This window comes from Moschus berezovskii, chromosome 16 (assembly GCF_049115385.1).
Source record: "Moschus berezovskii isolate FMDL1 chromosome 16, NW_MosBer_1.0, whole genome shotgun sequence".
Lineage (NCBI taxonomy): Eukaryota > Metazoa > Chordata > Mammalia > Artiodactyla > Moschidae > Moschus > Moschus berezovskii.
In genome coordinates this window covers 85113262-85132757 of record NC_142475.1, presented here as the reverse complement: position 1 = coordinate 85132757, position 19496 = coordinate 85113262, and the positions used below count along the sequence as shown (strand labels likewise).

The window sequence follows — 19496 nt, the reverse complement described above, 5'->3', positions numbered from 1 at the left end:
GACAGAAGATCAGGTGTTTAGTTGGCATTACTGATTCAACAGACATGAGGTTGAGCAAACTCTGGGAGATAGTGAAGGACAGAGAATTTAGAGTGCTGCAGTCCATGGGGTTGCAAAGAGTCAGACACAATTTTGCACCTGAACAAGAAATCTTGAGGTATTAAATAGGGATAAAATTTCCTCATACAGTGTGATTTACTAGTAAAAAAACATCCATTGTCACATAGCCTTATGCCCCTCATGAATCCTACTAAATAAGGGAAGCAAAATAATGTTTCTTCGACCACATGTTTCCAACCACATTAGAGGCAGATAATACTTAGTTTCAAGCCTAATTCATACACAGAGACAGAGAGAGGATTTTATGAATGATATCTCCACCCAATAAACAATATATTCTGGACTCTTTACTACCTAATAATCTGTATTTCACCAATAAGAGAGATCAGAATGGCATACATGCAGTATCTTTTTTTAATGAGGATAATGCTCAAGTTCTGTAGTACATATTTGAAATGCATGCATAATGGATTACACTAAATTTACTCATGAAAGGCAGAGACTGGTCTGTATAGAAGGCTATGAAACACTGTAAATGAAAAAGAGTAAGGGGATACTGAAAAATAGCAGAGGTCCAATCAGATATTTTAAACTACCTGGAAGAGGAAGTGATTATCTTTATGAAAATATAACATTAACAAAGCTGGAAAACTTGAGATAACTTCCCATTTGGGAAAATAAGTACAGTTTAGTTATTTTCTGCATGTCTACCTTGTTCACACATACTGTTTTCTCATAGTATTCTTATGATTAATAGTGTAACTCTGAAAAATCACTATTCTTCTACATTAATATGCTAAGCAATATGAACAAAATAATGTGGTAAAGTACCTTATAGATATAAAAATAAGCTACATACTTCAAATATTAATATGGTCTGTGTTTGTTTAAAGAGGAGTGAATCAATTTTCTACTTCTTGGTTCATATTCTCTTTTTCTAAAATCTATAATGAGTCATTTTAACTCTGAGAAAAATTATTTAAGAGAGAAACATGAAAAATCCTGCATTTTCACAGTATTAGCTATAGGATAACCCATTACATAGAACACATATATATATAGTCTAACAGAGATAATTTTACACCTATAAGCTCTATATTTTCCTAAGAAATTGCAAACGTTTTCTAAATATATATATACTTATAAAATATGAAAAACTTAAAGTATATTTTGATTATTAAAAGTATTCATATAATAAATGTTTTTAATCTGCCCACTTTATTAAATCTGAGGAAAATTTGCTACAGTTAAATAAGCATACATATCTTATGTGGAAACAACAATTTCTCACCGATAATAGGTGATACATATTCCGCTGCCTCATTTTCTTTTTCTGATCCACAGCTTTTTCATGGCATTTTTTATCTCTCCATTTCTCAGAGTATAGATTAAAGGGTTCAGCATAGGAGTGATAATGGTACAAAATACAGTCAAGGACTTATCAATGGGTAAAGTGGAAGGAGGTCTCACATACAAAAAAATACAAGGCACAAAGAAGAGGAGCACCACAGTGATGTGGGAGCCACAGGTGGACAAGGCTTTGCGCCTCCCCTCCTGACTAAGATTCTTCAGGGAGTGCAGGATGACCCCATAGGAGATGAGTAAGAGCGTGAAGATGACCACACAGATGGCCCCATCATTGGCAACCACTGTGAGGCCAATAATGCAGGTGTCAGTGTAGGCAAGTTTCAACAAGGGGTACATGTCACAGATGAAGTGGTCAATGACATTGGGGCCACAGAAGGGAAGGCTGTAAACAAAGAGAAGTTGAACTACAGCATGTAAAAACCCACCAACCCAGGCCAAGAGAAGAAGCATAACACACACTCGCTGATTCATGATTGTCAAATAATGCAAGGGCTTGCAGATGGCCACATAGCGGTCACAGGCCATGACCACCAGGAGTAAAACCTCCATACCACCAAATAAGTGCTCTATAAAAAGCTGGGTCATGCAAGCCTGGAAGGAAATGGTTTTCTTCTCATAAAGTATGTTTATAATCATTTTTGGGGTGACAGTAGTCGAATAAACAGCATCTATAAATGATAAGTAGCCAAGAAAGAAGCACATAGGGGAATTCAGAGTTGAACTGAACACCATGGTCAGGACAATGAGTAGGCTGCCGACCATGGTCACAACATAGATGAGCAAGAACATGACAAACAATATTTTCTGACCCTGGACACTCTCAGTCAGCCCCAAGAGGACAAATTCTGTTACATTGTTCCTTGGCTTCATCAAGTCTGTATAAGAGCTCAGTTCATATATTAGAAGCAGTTTACCTACAATACAAAGGGGAAAACTTTTAAATTCTGTCTAAGTCGCATCTTTTGTGTATCCATTCATTTAAAATCAGTTGTATGGAGTATCTATATGATCCCAATGCATCATAGGCATTGTGTTAACCAAGTTGAACACAAGGTAAAGGATCAAACAATTCCAGATCAATGTGTGTATTTGCTCAGCCATGTCTGACTGTTTGCATCCTCATGGACTGCAGCCCGCCAGGCTCCCCTGTTCATGGTATTTTTCCAGACAAGAATATTGGAGTGGGGTGCCACTTCCTACTCCAGGGGAACTTCTTGCCCCAGGAGTTGAACTCATGTCTCTTGCATATCCTGAATTGGCAGACGGATTCTTTACCACTAATGTTACCTGGGAAGCCCAGACAAATGTAAAAAGTGACACTATAAGCATATTGACAAATCCTAAGATGAGAAGGGAATGCCATGAATATGTAAACCATTTATAAACTTACAAAGGTGTAATACTTGAGACAAACTTAAACTAATGTCCATTTTCAGTAAGAGTAATTAGAGCTATGAATATAAGTTCCCCTTGGCTGTCTCAGAACGCAATGAGGCTTCTTTCTGAGGGTCTTATTTGGATATTCCACATTTTCTTGTCAAATAAATACTGAATCAGTTCCAATTTTGTCTTGAGCCCCTATTCCTGTGCTAATTTTAACATTTGTATATGCAATGCCTCCAGTTTTGGACATTTGACAATGGATAGCAATTTAGTATTTATAAAACAAAATTAAGAATCTTTCACAATATAAAAGTTGTTTCCCATCTCATTCAACATACCACCTTCAATGCCATTGCTCAGACAATAAAGCTGACAGTCTTTTTCACTCTTCTACTGGTCTTCTATGACTTATTCATACCTTTCAGAAATTCTGCTGTCTCTACTTTTAAAATGTATTACAAATTTAATTATCCCTACCCCATTTCCTTCCTGACCACTGCAACAGCCTCCTGCCAGGTATGCCCATTTCTATTCTGGCCTATAACAACTTGTTATTAACCGATATGATTCTCTTTCATCTTGTTCTGATTATATTCCTTCACTGCTCAAAACTCCCACAGTGGATTCCGATCATGTAACCACAGTTTAATGGATCACATCTAATATTTATGGTAACAAGAACAGGAATCCTCATATTATATTGAGGGAACATTAAAGCTGGGAACATTTCATTCATTTTCCCAAGGTCGCACATTTTCAGTTTTCGTGGTAAAACTAGAACTGGAATGTAATTTTGAGTTATTTCAATATGATTTGTCTCACATAATAAAGAATGTCACACAATTGTGAAACCTGGTTCTCACTATTTACTATTAGTCTTACCTTGTGGAGGCTCGTTTAGAATCTGAAGGAAGAAATTTTAAGTTATTTACAAAGACCTGGAATACTTATTTCATCCAGTATGACAACAGAAGGTGAAAAGCTGCATTATTGTTTGAGGAAATTGTTTATTTCATTCAGCTGTCTGTCCATTTTCTGCTTGGAGTCTTCTCATTTTTCAGGTGACTGTTTTTATTTGCATATTAGAGTGTTATTTTTATTTTTTTGAAATTTGTTTTTATTTTTATTGGAGGCTAATTATTTTATAATATTATATTGGTTGGTTTTGCCATACATTGACATGAATCTGCCCCGGGTGTACATGAGTTCCCCTTCCTGAACCCCCCTCCCACCTCCCTCCTCCCCTTATCCTCCCTCTGGGTCATCCCCATGCACCAACCCTGAGCATCCTGTATCATGCGTCGAACCTGAATAAACTCCAAAATGCACACAAAAAACAAAATTTACCAGGTTAGGATAATTTATCAAAAAGACAAGCAAACCTTGATGTTTATATAGGAATATAGCAACTAAACTTTTTCCAGGGAAATTTATCTAATGTAACTTATTTTCATATCAACCGCAAATAGAAAAATACCATCCAGTTATTTAGCCCTTCTCGTTTTGTTATGTCTGTATGGCCAGATCAGTTGACTTGAGATTTTGCAAGACATTCTTGTGCTTTTTTTTTGGCACTGCTTTAACGTAGCAAATAACCTCCCCAAAATTTTAAACCAGTTCTTAAAACGATACCATCTTTTTACCCCTCTAGGGAAAATAGGTAACGTCACCACCTCTGTGACTACGTCAGTCTCAGCCCATGTACAGCAAGGCTATAAATAGGAATCCTGGCTGCCCTCTGCGCCTGGTGCTCCTGGGGAGCCCAGTAGACCTCTCTCCAGTCAGAACCAACGCTGTGTCTAGGCGGACCCCTGTGGTTCGTATTATGAATGCAATATGCACCGCAACAGCAACCAGCAGGGAAGCCTGAAAAAACAAGCTTTATTTCTCAGGGGTCATGAAGGCTATGCAGCATGCCTGGGATCACACAGGGAACTGCTGAGACACAGACAGAGAGCGATAGCTATGAGAGAAAGAGAGATGTTGAGGAGAGGAAACGAGAGTCTGAGATTCTGCCTTCATGGGACTCAGGGATGGGGTGTCTCTGTTTCCTAGGGTTCACTTGTTATTGGTGAATTTAAAACATAAGAGTGTGGCTAAATCACAGGAAGGAAAAGGTGGGGTCCTGTGAGTGGTCAGGTATAGATCACCCAGGGCTTTGTAAAAGGTGAACTACGTGGATGAAGAGGTCTGGATCCTTATCTGGTTGTGTGGCTGTTGATGCTGAAGATGGATGTCTTTGAAACGGTTGCCTGGACAACCAAAAGCTTAATGTTAGCCACTTACACTACACTCCAAAAAATTGTCAGGCACTTATACCACAAGACTATTGCTAGATAAATTCACATTCTGAGTCACTGGGGATTAGAACTGCACCACATTTTTTTCTTGGGAAAAACAGTACAAAACGAAACTACATCAAATTTTAAACCAGAGTGAGTGCCTCATGTCCAAAAACTCTTCATTCTACAGACAAGTTTTTAAGTGTAGTTTTCTTTTTCTTAGTTACATGAAACATAAGGCAAACATATTTAAAGTCAATAAAATTTTATTTAAGGAATTTCACATGTTGTGATTTCTTCCACTGCACATCAAGGTTATTTTAGTTCCCCTAAAGTAAGATAGCACTTTTAAAAAGATCCTAGGCTTTTTTTTTTTTTTTTTTACTGAATTATATTAGACATGTAACGCTGTGGAAGTTTAAGGTGTACAACCTGTTAATTTGATACACTTATCGCCCTACATAGTAGGGCTACCCTAGTGACTCAGATGGTAAAGAATCTTCCAACAATTTGGAAAACCCAGGTTCTATCTCTGGTTCAGGAAGATCTGGAGAAGGAAATGGCAAGCCACTCCAGTAAATCTTACCTGCAGAAATCCACAGACAGAGGAGCCTGGGAGGCTACAGTCCATGGGGTCACAAAGAGTCAGACATGACCGACTGACTAACACTTCATTTAACTTCATAGAGTATATTATGATTGTCATCACAAGAATATACAATGGAGAAAAGACAATCTCTTTAACAAGTGGTGCTGAGAAAATTGGTCAACCACCTGTAAAAGAATGATGCTAGAACACTTTCTAACACCATATAAAAAAATAAACTCAAAATGGATTAAAGATCTAAATGTAAGACCAGAAGCTATAAAACTCCTAGAGGAAAACAAAGGCAAAACACTCTCTGACATAAATCACAGCAGGATCCTCTATGACCCATTTCCCAGAGTAATGGAAATAAAAGCAAAAATAAACAAATGGGACCTAATTAAACTTAAAAGTTTTTGCACAACGAAGGAAACTTTAAGCAAGTTGAAAAGACAGCCTCCAGAATGGGAGAAAATAATAGCAAATGAAGCAACTGACAAATAACTAAACTCAAAAATATATAAGCAGCTCATGCAGCTCAATTCCAGAAAAATAAATGACCCAATCAAAAATATGGGCCAAAGAACTAAACATACATTTCTCCAAAGAAGATATACAGATGGCTAGCAAACATATGAAACGATGCTCAGCATCATTCATTATCAGAGAAATTAAAATAAAAACCAAAAGTCTGAAAACAATAAATGCTGGAAAGGGTGTGGAGAAAAGGGAACTCTCTTACACTGTTGGTGGGAATGCAAACTAATACAACCACTATGGAGAACAGTATGGTGACTCCTTAAAAAAATGAAATAGAACTGTCATACTACACAGCAATCCCACTGCTGGGCATACATACCAAGGAAACCTGAATTGAAAGAGACACGTGTGCCCCAATGTTCACTGAAGCACTGTTTACAATAGCTAGGACATGGAAACAACCTAGATGTTCATTGACAGGTGAATGGTTAAGAAAGCTGTGGTACATATACAATGGAGTATTACTCAGCCATTAAAAAGCTTACATTTGAATCAGTTCTAATGAGGTGGATGAAACTGGAGCCTATTATACAGTGAAGTAAGCCAAAAAGAAAAACACCAATACAGTATATTAACACATATATGTGAAATCTAGGAAGATAACGATAACCCTGTATACGAGACAGCTAAAGAGACACAGATGTATAGAACAGTCTTTTGGACTCTGTGGGAGAGGGCGAGGGTGGGATGATTTGGGAGAATGGCATTGAAACATGTATATTAGCATATGTGAAACGAATCACCACTCCAGGTTTGATGCATGATACAGGATGCTCGGGTCTGATGTACTGGGAACCAGAGGGATGGGATGTGGAGGGAGGTGGGAGGAGGTTCAAGATGGGGAACATATGTACACCTGGGGTGGATTCATGTCAATGTATGGCAAAACCAATACAATAATGTTACGTAATTAGCCTCCAATTAAAATAAATAAATTTTTAAAAAAGAAAGAAAAAAGCCAACACAATGTATTAAAACATATATATGGAATTTAGAAAGATGGTCATGATGATTTTATATGCATGACAGCAAAAGAGACACAGAAATAAAGAACAGACTTTTGAACTCTGCAGGAAAAGGTGAAGGTGGGATGATTTGAGAGAACAGCATTGAAACTTGTATATTACCATATGTGAAATAGATGACCAGTAGAAGTTTGGTGCATGAAACAGGGCACTCAAAGTGAGTGTACTGGGACAACCCTAAGGGATGGGAGGGGGAGGGAGATGGGAGGGGGTTTCAGGATAAGGGACACATGTGTTGATTCATGTCAAGGTATGGCAAAAACTACAATATTGTAAAGTCATTAGCCTCTGGTTAAAATAAACTAATTAATTAAAACAATATGATTGCCATCAATAAAAAGAAAAGAAACTTGCAAGTTGTGTTGGAAGTTACATTTATTCTGCAAGGCAGGTGGAACAGGGTTTAAAAACACTGGTAATAAAGATATTTTTGAAAACATTAAAAAAATTATCAATTGTCATATCAGTCAGTTCACAATTCTTTTAACTGGACTCTTTTATATGCACTGAACATGGACATACTAGTATCATACTTCCAAAATCACCCTCCTGGAAACTTTGGGATCTAAGTCCTCTAAATGTTCATTTCATTTCAGTTCAGTTCAGTCGCTCAGTCATGTCCGACTCTCTGAAACCCCATGAATCACAGCACGCCAGGCCTCCCTGTTCATCACCAGCTCCCGGAGTTCACTCAAACTCATGTCCATCGAGTTGGTGATGCCATCCATCCATCTCATTCTCTGTCATCCCCGTCTCCTCCCACCCCCTCTAAATGTTAATTAAGTTCAAATCCTTTTCACTCCTAAGATACCACACCCCAGAATAGCAGAGTCTGTTAAGACATTGTCACTACCTACAATCAAAGAAAAAGTGGACTATTCAATCTTTCATACGTTAGAAGCTATGTCTTGTAGTTCTTTGCCACAGATCTAATAGCTGGTTCTGTAAGTAAAGCAAAACACAAAGTTACTCTGTGAGGCATTTACAATGATGTGAGTCTACATTAAAACCATTTCTTGTTTGGACTTTCCTGTGACTTGACCCTGGTGAGCTGTTTGGCAACAGTAAGGGATGAAGGAAGGAGGAAGTTCATGAGAAGAATAAACATCTTTACATGACAGTGCTTTTTTTTTGTTTTGTTTTCAAATGAGACAGTAATGTAGTGTGTAGGCTAGAAAAGACTGCTCTTTCCTCTCTTTCAAGAAAGAGGAAACTGCTTATGTGAATATTTGTATACTCACAGTTCTTACTTATCTTCATACACATGTGTCTGCTCTAGATCTCAGAGTCCCACTCTTTACCAGAGCACTGGTAAACAAACATTCCTCATGAGGTTGCACATTCAGATTTCTATGAGGTTCTACAGTGTTTATTATAAAACCCTGGGCAGGAATTAGATCTTATTCTCTGTCTGCAAGAGATGTGGTGACAATGGTCAAAGGAACTCTATATTCAAAGCATGTCCAGAAGACATACTAGCTAGAGTATATTTGAGGAAGTACTGAAATTAGATACAGTATCAGCCTTTTTCAAAGGAAAATAATATTCCTTTTCCTGAAGTAGAAGACTTCAATTAAAACTCTGCCACCGACCTGGAATTTACTACTGTGAACATCTCATAGGAACAGAATCCAGATGTAGCAGCTATGATTTACTTTTACTTAGGGTAAATCACTTAAAATGATTAGCCTTAAATTTAACCAAAGCTAACAACAAACAAACAAATAATGTATATATATGTTCCTGGTTGTATAATTCACATATCCCCATTTTCAAATGGAGAAATAGATAATATTTTCCTTGAGCCAAAGCAATTCCAAAGTTCTTGGTAAAATAAAATTATTACAAATTTAGTAATTATATATGCTTTACTAATTTATAAATAGAAAAAGAAGTTCCAAATAAACAAAAATAGTCATACTGAATTTCTTACATAGAACAAATGCAAATAAGAAAGCAAATCAGAATCAGAAAGACTCTTCATGATTATTTAATCAGACTGCAATATCGGTAAATGATGACAAAAGGTGATATACATCTCTACTGTATAAATATAATTTTCATCCGAATATCTCATTGTTTCTTAAGCTACTCTCTTTTCTGAATTCTATCAAAACTCACTAAAATAATTCTTACTTGTGGTGTAACTATTTCTCTTTCAAATCCTAAAACTCTCATCTGGCTTATAACATTCTTTCTTTACTTAATTATTATTTTTAAACTCCCTATTGTCAACTACATGTACTCTTTCCTTCTAGCTCACAGAAATTCATCTTTCTCAGTTTGGGCCATCTATGCTACAATCATAACAACACAGTATTATAAATAAATTATTGTAATTGGTGGGGCTCAAGAGAAATTTAATACTCTCCCTCAAAAAAGAAAGGATTACTTTAGGAGATGGAGAAGGAAATGGCAACCCACTCCAATATTCTTGCCTGGAGAATCCCGTGGACAGAGGCGCCTGGTGGGCTATAGTCCATGGGGTTGTAAGACTCGGACAAGACTTAGCAACTAAACCAACACCACTTTAGGAGAAGAATTTTTTATGGAAAGAATATTAATATGAGGTCAACCCCAGTAGTCAGAACCTTCTTAAGAAAAAATGATTCCTACCAAACTGTGATATTCTCAAAGCAAATAAACATATGGTAAAACTTTTTGAAGTATAACCAATAAAAAGAAGAGAGGTTTCCTAGATTATATATATTATTCCTTAAAACATAAAGAGGTTATGATTACTTGAATCTGACTCTTTCGCTGAGTCAGGAAGAACAATCATGTTGAAGGTCCATGATCAGACATGAGACCACAGTATCTAATTAATAAACTGGGAGGAAAACCTGTCAAACTGTGGATGTACACACATAGAAACACAACTATAGGCAGAGAACACCAGATGTCAATACAAAGTGCAGGGAAAACAGTAGAACAAAACCAGCGATATTAGGCAGACAAGACAGGCAGAGACACAGCAGGGAATATCTAAGGCCATGCATCTGATGCGGCTCCGTGAACCCGGTGCTGTCCCTTCTGCCTAAAATGGACTTAACACTATCCCATACGTGTGTTCACATCACTTATTTTCCATAAGGAACTAATTTTTATATCTCAAGTTAGAATTAAGAGTCTCAAATAAGCTTATAAGTAGACTTTTCTACAGCACTTTTCAAATACAATTATTTGAATTGTATTTAGTGGATTGTATTCGTGGATTTAGTATGATTCCAATTAATTTTGCTGAATGAATATACAGTTAAGAGACATGGCTCCATTTCATTAACTTCATTACTTTTATATTTTCAATAAATCTATGGGTCTATGCTTGAATGTTGTATGAGTTGGCATTTTGGATTTATTTGACTGCCTTTGGTGATTTAAAATCATAGCCCACTCACACCCTTTAAATAATGTTTTCTTTATACTATCCATTTGCTATACTTATTTTTACAAATGTATATTTTTATAAATCTAGAATATGTCCCATTTCACTGCACACTCACTTCCAGATAGTACGGTTTGAAAAGAGGGAGAGGATGCACATATAATCTCTAAATAAAACACCATTTCCTTTAAGTACCCTTATGATATCTAATTGGGTTCCAAGGTGGCACTAACGGTAAAGAACCCTCCTGCCAGTGCAGGAGATCTAAGAGATGCAGGTTCTATCCCTGGGTTGAGAAGTTCCCCTGGAGGAGGGCATGGCAACACACACCAGTATCTTGCCTGGAGAACCCCATGGACCCAAGAGTTTGGTGGGCTATTGTCCATAGAGTCACAAAGAGTTGGACATGACTGAAGTGACTGGGCACATACACATGCATGATATCTGCTGTTTGACACACACTAATGTAGAAAAATCAATGTGCTTTGATAATGGGTAATGTCTCAGATATCCCCATTTCTATTTTTTTTTTTAAATTTCAGAATAGCCTCTTAAAGGATACAAATTTCCTGAAGTCACATATAAATTACAATGGGATATTGTCATTCAATAGCTCAAGTTTACGCAATTCAAGGGTTCTGCTTAAGCATTTAAAATCTGAGGTGGTTTGTCTCCACAACCTGAAGTAAAAGATATTCTACTTTGAACGGTACCACACGGCCACGTTAAATTATGGGACTCTATATAGATGTGAGAGTTGGACTGTGAAGAAAGCTGATCGCCAAAGAATTGATGCTTTTGAACTGTGGTGCTAGAGAAGACTCTTGAGAGTCACTTGGACTGCAAGGAGATCCAACCAGTCCATTCTAAAGGAGATCAATCTTGGGTGTTCATTGGAAGGACTGATACTAAAGCTGAAACTCCAACACTTTGGCCACCTCATGCGATGAGTTGACTCACTGGAAAAGACTCTGATGCTGGGAAAGATTGAGGGTGGGAGAAGAAGGGGACGACAGAGAATGAGATGGCTGGATGGCATCACCGACTCGATGGACATGAGTTTGAGTGAATTCCGGGAAACGGTGATGGACAGGGAGGCCTGGAGTGCTGTGATTCATGGGGTTGCAAAGAGTCGGACATGAGTGAGCTACTGAACTGAACTGAACTGAACTGAACACCCATAAGAAAAAATATCTTGAGTATTCGATGTTTTATAGTTTCTAGATTCATCTCCATTGTATCACTATTTCAAAATGTGTCTATACATTATTCAATGAAATTTGACTACTATAAACAGTTTTTGTTGCTTAGTCACTCAGTAGTGTCCAACTCAGTAGTATCCAACTGTTTACAACCCCATGCCCTGTAACCGACCTTGTCTCTCCATGGTATTTTCCAGGCAAGAATACTGGAGTGGGTTGCCATTTCCAACTCCAGGGGATCTTCCCAAATCAGGGATCAAAACTAGATCTTTTAGGACTCCTGAATTGGCAGGGGGCTGGTGGAGAAGGGGACGACAGAGAATGAGATGGCTGGATGGCATCACCGACTCTATGGACATGAGTTCGAGTGAAGTCCGGGAGTTGGTGATGGACAGGGAGGCCTGGTGTGCTGTGATTCATGGGGTCACAAAGAGTCGGACACGACTGAGTGACTGAACTGAACTGAACTGAACTGATGTGGGAAATGCGTTTATTACCCTACTTCTGTGAATATAGAAATTATCTTAAAAAATAAAATATTTAATAAACAATAATCCAATATGATTTATTTGCTGATGTAGACCGGAGAAGGCAATCGCACCCCGCTCCAGTACTCTTGCCTGGAAATTCCCATGGGCTGAGGAGCCTGGTGGGCTGCAGTTCATGGGGTCGCTAAGGGTCAGACACAACTGAGCGACTTCACTTTCACTTGTCACTTTCATTCATTGGAGAACGAAATGGCAGCCCACTCCAGTGTTCTTGCCTGGAGAACCTCAGAGACGGGGGAGCCTGGTGGGCTGCCGTCTATGGGGTCTCACAGAGTCAAACACGACTTAAGCGATTTAGCAGCGGCAGCAGCAGCTGATGTAGAGACTTCTACATGCAAACGCCCAGTATTTCTCTAGGGTATAATTCTTGGGGTCATGAACTACACTGAGGCAATGATTATAACCTATTCTTTATATCAGCCTCACGTAGAGATGCCTTGGCACTCTAGTCCTTACCTTTCACTCAGGAATCAGGGAAGGAAAAGTGTATTCCCTGAGGTAAATGGTGAGCTCTGGTCACTACCTCCTTCCAACCTGGTCTCTTGGTCTCAACGGCTGATACAATGTTTTAATTACTCAGAATACTTGGTGCCAAAGCCAAATCCACACTAACAGGTGCTTTGGTTTATCAATTCTCCAGTGAAAATTTCCTTGAGCAACCAGTGGTTTCTTGGCAGGACCTACAGTGATGAATCCTACCATGGAACTACTAAAAATGGCTCCTACTAGCAGGCCTCAATTCCCCCAACATAATAAAAGATTCTCTGAAGACACTGCATCAGCCACCGTGAATGGTGTCTGTCTTCAGGCCCTGCCTAGTCAATAGAAACTAAGGCCCCTTGGCTTTCTGTCACATGCCAACTCCCTGCTTTTACCTGGAACGTCTTCCTATGATCACTCTTCTTCTGCTTCCTGTCACCCAGAGCATGGGCACAGCACCATCTCCACATTCAAGGCTTTGTGTCCCTTTGAAGTTTCCATTGTTCATGTATCAATGCATGGCATCTAATGATACCTTTTTAATGTGCAGCCAATTGTTTCCCAAATTTGAGTATCTTGCAAAAGACATTTAAATAAAGATGATCTGAAGTTCAAATTCAGCCTTGGTCTTCATCTGAAAGCAGTTATCAGTTTGGACTTCAGGATTTGCAAGTTGAATATCTACACCACTGTCATTCTCTGTCCTTCAGGGATATGACTGCACTGGTTACTGCCATGTATTGATAGTCTCCATAACGGCGCGATCACAAATCATTCACAAGACACAGATTTGTTTTTAACATATACATATTTGCTCTCAAATATTGGTAAACATTTTAGGTGGCTTCCTAGTGGCCCAGTAGGAATCTGCCAGCCAGTGCAGGAGGCACAAAAGACATGGGCTCAATCCCTGGGTGGGAAGATTCCCTAAAGCAGGAAATGGCAACTTGCTTCAGTATTATTGCCTGGAAAATTCCATGGACAGAGGATCCTGGCAGTATACAGGCCATGGGATTGCAAAGAGTTGGACACAACTGAGCAAATGAGCACTGAGTTCTGGAACTGGAGAAAATATTCCCTTACTGGCTTCATTTTTCCCACTTTGGCTTTCTTTTTGATATGATGCATTAAGGAGATAGACATTCTTATAATATCACTAATTATAATATTAGCTTCTTTCTGTGATGTGAACACAGACACGACAGCCACAGCTACAACTGACAGATCAGTTCAGTTCAGTTCAGTCGCTCAGTCGTGTCCGACTCTCCGTGACCCCATGAATCACAGCACGCCAGTCCTCCCTGTCCATCACCAACTCCCAGAGTTCACTCAAACTCATGTCCACAGAGTCAGTGATGCCGTTCAGCCATCTCATTCTCTGTCGACCCTTCTCTTCCCGCCCCCAACCTTTCCTAGCATCAGAATCTTTTCCAGTGGGTCAACTCATCGCATGCGGTGGCCAAAGTTTTGCAGTTTCAGCTTTAGCATCAGTCCTTCCAATGAATACCCAGGATTGATCTCCTTTAGAATGGACTGGTTGGATCTCCTTGCAATACAAGGGACTCTCAAGAGTCTTCTCCAACATCACACTTCAAAAGCATCAATTCTTCGGTGATCAGCTTTCTTCACAGTCCAACTCTCACATCCATACATGACCACAGGAAAAAACATAGCCTTGACTAGATGGGCCTTTGTTGGCAAAGTAATGTTTCTGCTTTTTAATATACTATCAAGGTTGGTCATAACTTTCCTTCCAAGGAGTAAGCGTCTTTTAATTTCATGGCTGCAATCAGCATCTGCAGTGATTTTGGAGCCCAAAAAATAAAGTCTGACACTGTTTCCACTGTTTCCCCATCTATTTCCCATGAAGTGATGGGACCAGATGCCATGATCTTTGTTTTCTGAATGTTGAGCTTCAAGCCACCCTTTTCACTCTCCTCTTTCACTTTCATCAAGAGGCTTTTGAGTTCCTCTTCACTTTCTGCCATAGGGTGTTGTCATCTGCATATCTGAGGTTATTGATATTTCTCCCAGCAATCTTGATTCCAGCTTGTGCTTCTTCCAGCCCACCGTTCCTCATGATGTACTCTGCATATAAGTTAAATAAGCAAGGTGACAATATTGACGTACTTGACGTACTCCTTTTCCTATTTGGAACCAGTCTGTTGTTCCATGTACAGTTCTGACTGTTGCTTCCTGACCTGCATACAGGTTTCTCAAGAGGCAGGTCAGGTGGTCTGGGATTCCCATCTCTTTCAGAATGTTCCACAGTTTATTTTGATCTACACAGTCAAAGGCTTTGGCATAGTCAATGAAGCAGAAATAGATGGTTTTTTGGAACTCTCTTTCTTTCTCCATGATCCAGCGGATGTTGTCAATTTGATCTCTGGTTCCTCTGCCTTTTCTAAAACCTGCTTGAACATCTGGAAGTTCACGGATTACATATTGCTGAAGCCTGGCTTGGAGAATTTTGAGCATGACTTTACTAGCGTGTGAGAGGAGTGCAATTGTGCGGTAGTTTGAGCATTCTTTGGCATTCCCTTTCTTTGGGATTGGAATGAAGACTGACCTTTTCCAGTCCTGTGGCCACTGCTGAGTTTTCCAAATTTGCTGGCATATTGAGTGCAGCACTTTCACAGCATCATCTTTCAGGATTTGAAATAGCTCAACTGGAATTCCAGTAAATCACCTCAATTACAAATACAAATAAGATCACAAAGCAAAATGCAATCGATCAATATTTTCCTTCCCTCACTTCTTTCAACCTAACACCTCATTGAGAAAGAATTAAATTTTATTCTCTTCTTGCCTAAAACTCTTTAATAAAATTATCTCATAAGACTTGCATTGTTCCATAATATTTAACTGGGTCTATGTACATGCACACACATAAAATCCCTTAAAGTGTATAAAATTCATCCTTAAGAAATACTTTTACTTTTTGTTTGGCTTGGAAATTTTTATAAAATGATAGCCATGGAAGGAGTCTTGGTGAATTTCTTCAATGAGACTTTTTTTTTTTTTTTTATCGTTACCAGAATAGGGCAGGAAGAGGAAAGAGAAGAAAACAAAAATAAGATGCACTATGATTCAGGTTAAAAAATTTTCAATCTCTGTAGGGAAGGAAAATAAGCTCTTAATGGAACCACCCTGAGAATGGTGATGTTCTAGGTTCTACCTATGGTACCCAAGTTTTTTCCAGAATGATTTCTCTGCATTGCTTCACACCAGCTCATTCTATAACAGAAATTGGCCTAAGGTTCCCAGCTACTGGAAGATGACTGAAGAACCAACAAATGCCAATATTTCTATTCCTGATGAGTAGTGTCAGAGAAGGATGGTAACACATCTGAATATGTAGGGAGATCACTGTAGTATCGGTGGTGCCTGATAAAGCTAACTCATCATGGGTGATCATCTGAATCAGCTCTGTGGGAACATTCTAGGGACCCAGGCTTCATGGGTGGCTCAGCTAGATAAGAATCTGCCCGCAATGCAGGAGACCCTTGTTTGATTCCAGGGTTGGGAAGATTCTCTGGAGAAGGGCTTGGCTACCTACTCCACTTTTCTTGGTCTTCCCTGGTGGCTCAGCTGGTAAAGAATCTGCCTGCAGAGACCTGAGTTGGGAAGATCACCTGGAGTTGGGAGGATCCAATCCCTGGGTTGGAAAGATCACCTGGAGAAGGGAACGGCCACCCACTCCAGAACTGACCTGGAGAATTCTATAGACTGTATAGTCCATAGCGTCCCAAAGAATCGAACACGACTGAGCAACTTTCACTTTCAGGCTTCTAGGAACATGTGATTAGAGTCCCCTCCTCTATTTAGGTGGAGAAGGAAATGGCAACCCACTCCAGTATCCTTGCCTGGAGAATCCCAGGGACAGAGGATCCTGGTGGGCTGCCGTCTATGAGGTCGCACAGAGTCGGACACGACTGAAGCGATTTAGCAGCAGCAGCAGCCTCTATTTAGGTCATAGAAATCCGTAATTAAAACCGTGCTCTCAGATTGGAGTGGACTTTGATTAGATCTGGAGCCTTCATCTGGGACTTCCCTTGTGGCTCAGATGGTAAAGATCTTTAATTGGCTTGTTACTAAAGAGTTGACAATACATTCTTTTAACCTGGGAATTTGTCACATTTGCAAACAAATAAGATAAGACAATGCTATGATAGATGCTTAAAGACCAATTTCAAGGACAACTTTTTAAGCAGATAAGGGAACAAGTCACACAAGCATTTCCCTGCACAGATTAGGGCAACCTGGTTAGTGATTATTTCTACCTTTCGGTTAACTCGGCCCTTCTGCTGTCTTCCCACAAGGTGGCGCTCAAGTTGAATAGTATTTTAAAATCGAACTTTGAAATTTCACCTAGTTCTAAAGGAGTATGTTGTTCAGTCCTTAAGTCGTGTCCGACTCTTTGCTTCCCCACGGCTAATACCACGGAGAGTATGATAAGGCAAAAAGGAATTCACAACTCAGGTTTATTTAGGTATAATTGGTACACAAAAACTGAACTTAATGAATGCTTCCAATTTGATTAATTTGAACATATTATGTGAATCAAGGTAATAAAGACATCCATCACATTCGAGAAAAATAAAAGTTTACTCTTTTGAGAAAAAATAAAGGAATTTGTAGATTGACCTGTCTTCAGGAAATGTTTGTTTTTGTGTGGATTTTTAACTAAGTTGTGCTTTATCCCATGAGTGTGCTTTAGGACTGCACTAAGCGGTCTCACTTTTTTTCCCCATACTGTGAAGCATTGAAACGTGGCCCTTGCAGTGGAAGCATGGAGTCTTAACCACTGGACTGCCAGGGAAGTCCCTAGCTAGCCTCACTTTAAATACCTGAACTGGATCTCAAGTGAGACTTCTGTGCTGCAATTCCAGCATGCATCTACCCTCTCACTGTGCTAAAGTGGATATAAGTCTCTTAGGGCAAGTAGCTAAGAAGGGCTAGAGTTATATTTTCACCTTGACCTTTATCTTTAAAATCCCAGTACCTTCTCTTCTTCCTTCAGTCCCAACCAATGACTTGACTTTCTACTTAAGAGAATACCTGAAACAATTAGAAAAGTATTTCTACAAAATCACATCACCCCTTTTTCCCACCCCCAACATCCATGCCCACTTAATCAGTCTTCCTGTCAGTTATAGAATTCTATCCCCTGTAAATTATCAGCTCTGCCATCCCAGGACTTCCTTGGTGGCTTAACGGTAAAGAATCTGCCTGCCTATGCAGGAGACAGGGATTCCATCCCTGGGTTGGGAAGATCCCCTGGAAAAGAAAATGGCAACCCACTCCAGTATTCTTGCCTGGAAATTCCACAAACAGAAGGAGACTGACAGGCTCAAGTCCATAGGGTCACAAAAGAATCAGACATGACTTAGCCGCTAAACAACAGCAGTAACCACTATTCCAAGCCAACATGTCCACTTGTATACCAGACAGAATCCATTACCTCCTTCCACGTAATAGCAATGATCTGATAATCACTCCCTGACCCCATTTTACTCTCTTCAGGATCATTCCTGTCATCATGAAACATGCTGTTGTGTCCTTCATCCTAAAATACCACGTTTTCAACACCAATCTGTTGCCAGGAACTCATTCCATTGATTTCTTCCCCTTCATAGCAAAATATGTTGGAAAAGTTTTCATTATTGACATATTTTTTTCTGTGTTTCCAAGTTGGGAGTCTCACTTCTGTGGACAGCTTCTCTTTTTAGCTCTGTTTTATATGCCAGTTGTTGCCTTTTTTGCATGTATGGTCTAATCAATGACATGCTGGGCTTTATAATATAATTCTTACAATTTTATAAAATTATCACTGATTCACCAAATATTTTGGAAGTGTCCAAAGATTTAAATTACAAAAACATTAATTAATAAGTATGCAAAATTAAATAATATAAAATAATGGCTAACATGAACAAAAAATATTACAATTATATAAATTATAAAAATATATAAAAATTATGGATCAATACAGAGAATATTTTTATTATAAATAGAATTGTCTAGTTTGAATAGAAGGTTAGTTATTTCCCTGTACACTGCAGGCAAAGAAAAGGCCAATTGTTAAGGGTGTTTCAAGAGGGAGACAAGCATAAAATAGGAATCTTAACTATTTGCTATTTATGCTCCTTGGAGAGAATACGTTTCTGGGAATGACTTGATGGACTGACTCTTGAGCCAGAAAAGACATGATAGACAATAGTGCCAGCACTGGTTTAACAACAAAATAGATGACAGAGTATAAAATTTGAATAAGAAACATGAAAAAGAAAAACAAACCAAAATAGTGTTCAAAATAAGAAAATAAAGCTACAGAAACAACAGAATCTAGTTCTCGAGCCTCAAAAGAGTATCAAAGCAGATGCCAGGAGGGAGGAATGGTCTTGTGTTCCCACAACTGTGATTGAACTTCATGTTCTGTCTCTCCATGAGACATTGGTTAAAATAATACAGCTCTGTGCTCTATAGATTCTGCTTATTCCCACACAGGTCCCACTGGAAGAGAACTATGTTGTCTACACTGGGATGAGAACATTTTGCCTTTCCTATCAATCCAGTTTTATTTATACTGTGGCAGAATTAGCAACAGGCATCTTCTGCACTTTGCCATCTCAAG

The 19496-nt window shown here is 38.9% G+C and overlaps 1 protein-coding gene across 1 annotated transcript; it reads right to left on the bottom strand.

Moving 5' to 3' along the window:
- Nucleotides 1-1380: 1380 nt before the first annotated feature.
- On the bottom strand, nucleotides 1381-2298 carry LOC129560116 (olfactory receptor 4A15-like). The gene has a single exon (XM_055432027.1). It carries the CDS (start codon nucleotides 2296-2298, stop codon nucleotides 1381-1383), a length of 918 nt encoding a protein of 305 aa, XP_055288002.1.
- Nucleotides 2299-19496: the final 17198 nt, after the last annotated feature.

Coding starts and splice junctions, on each gene's coding strand:
- LOC129560116 (XM_055432027.1), bottom strand. CDS start 2,298: ATGAAGCCAAGGAACAATGTAACAGAATTTGTCCTCTTGGGGCTGACT.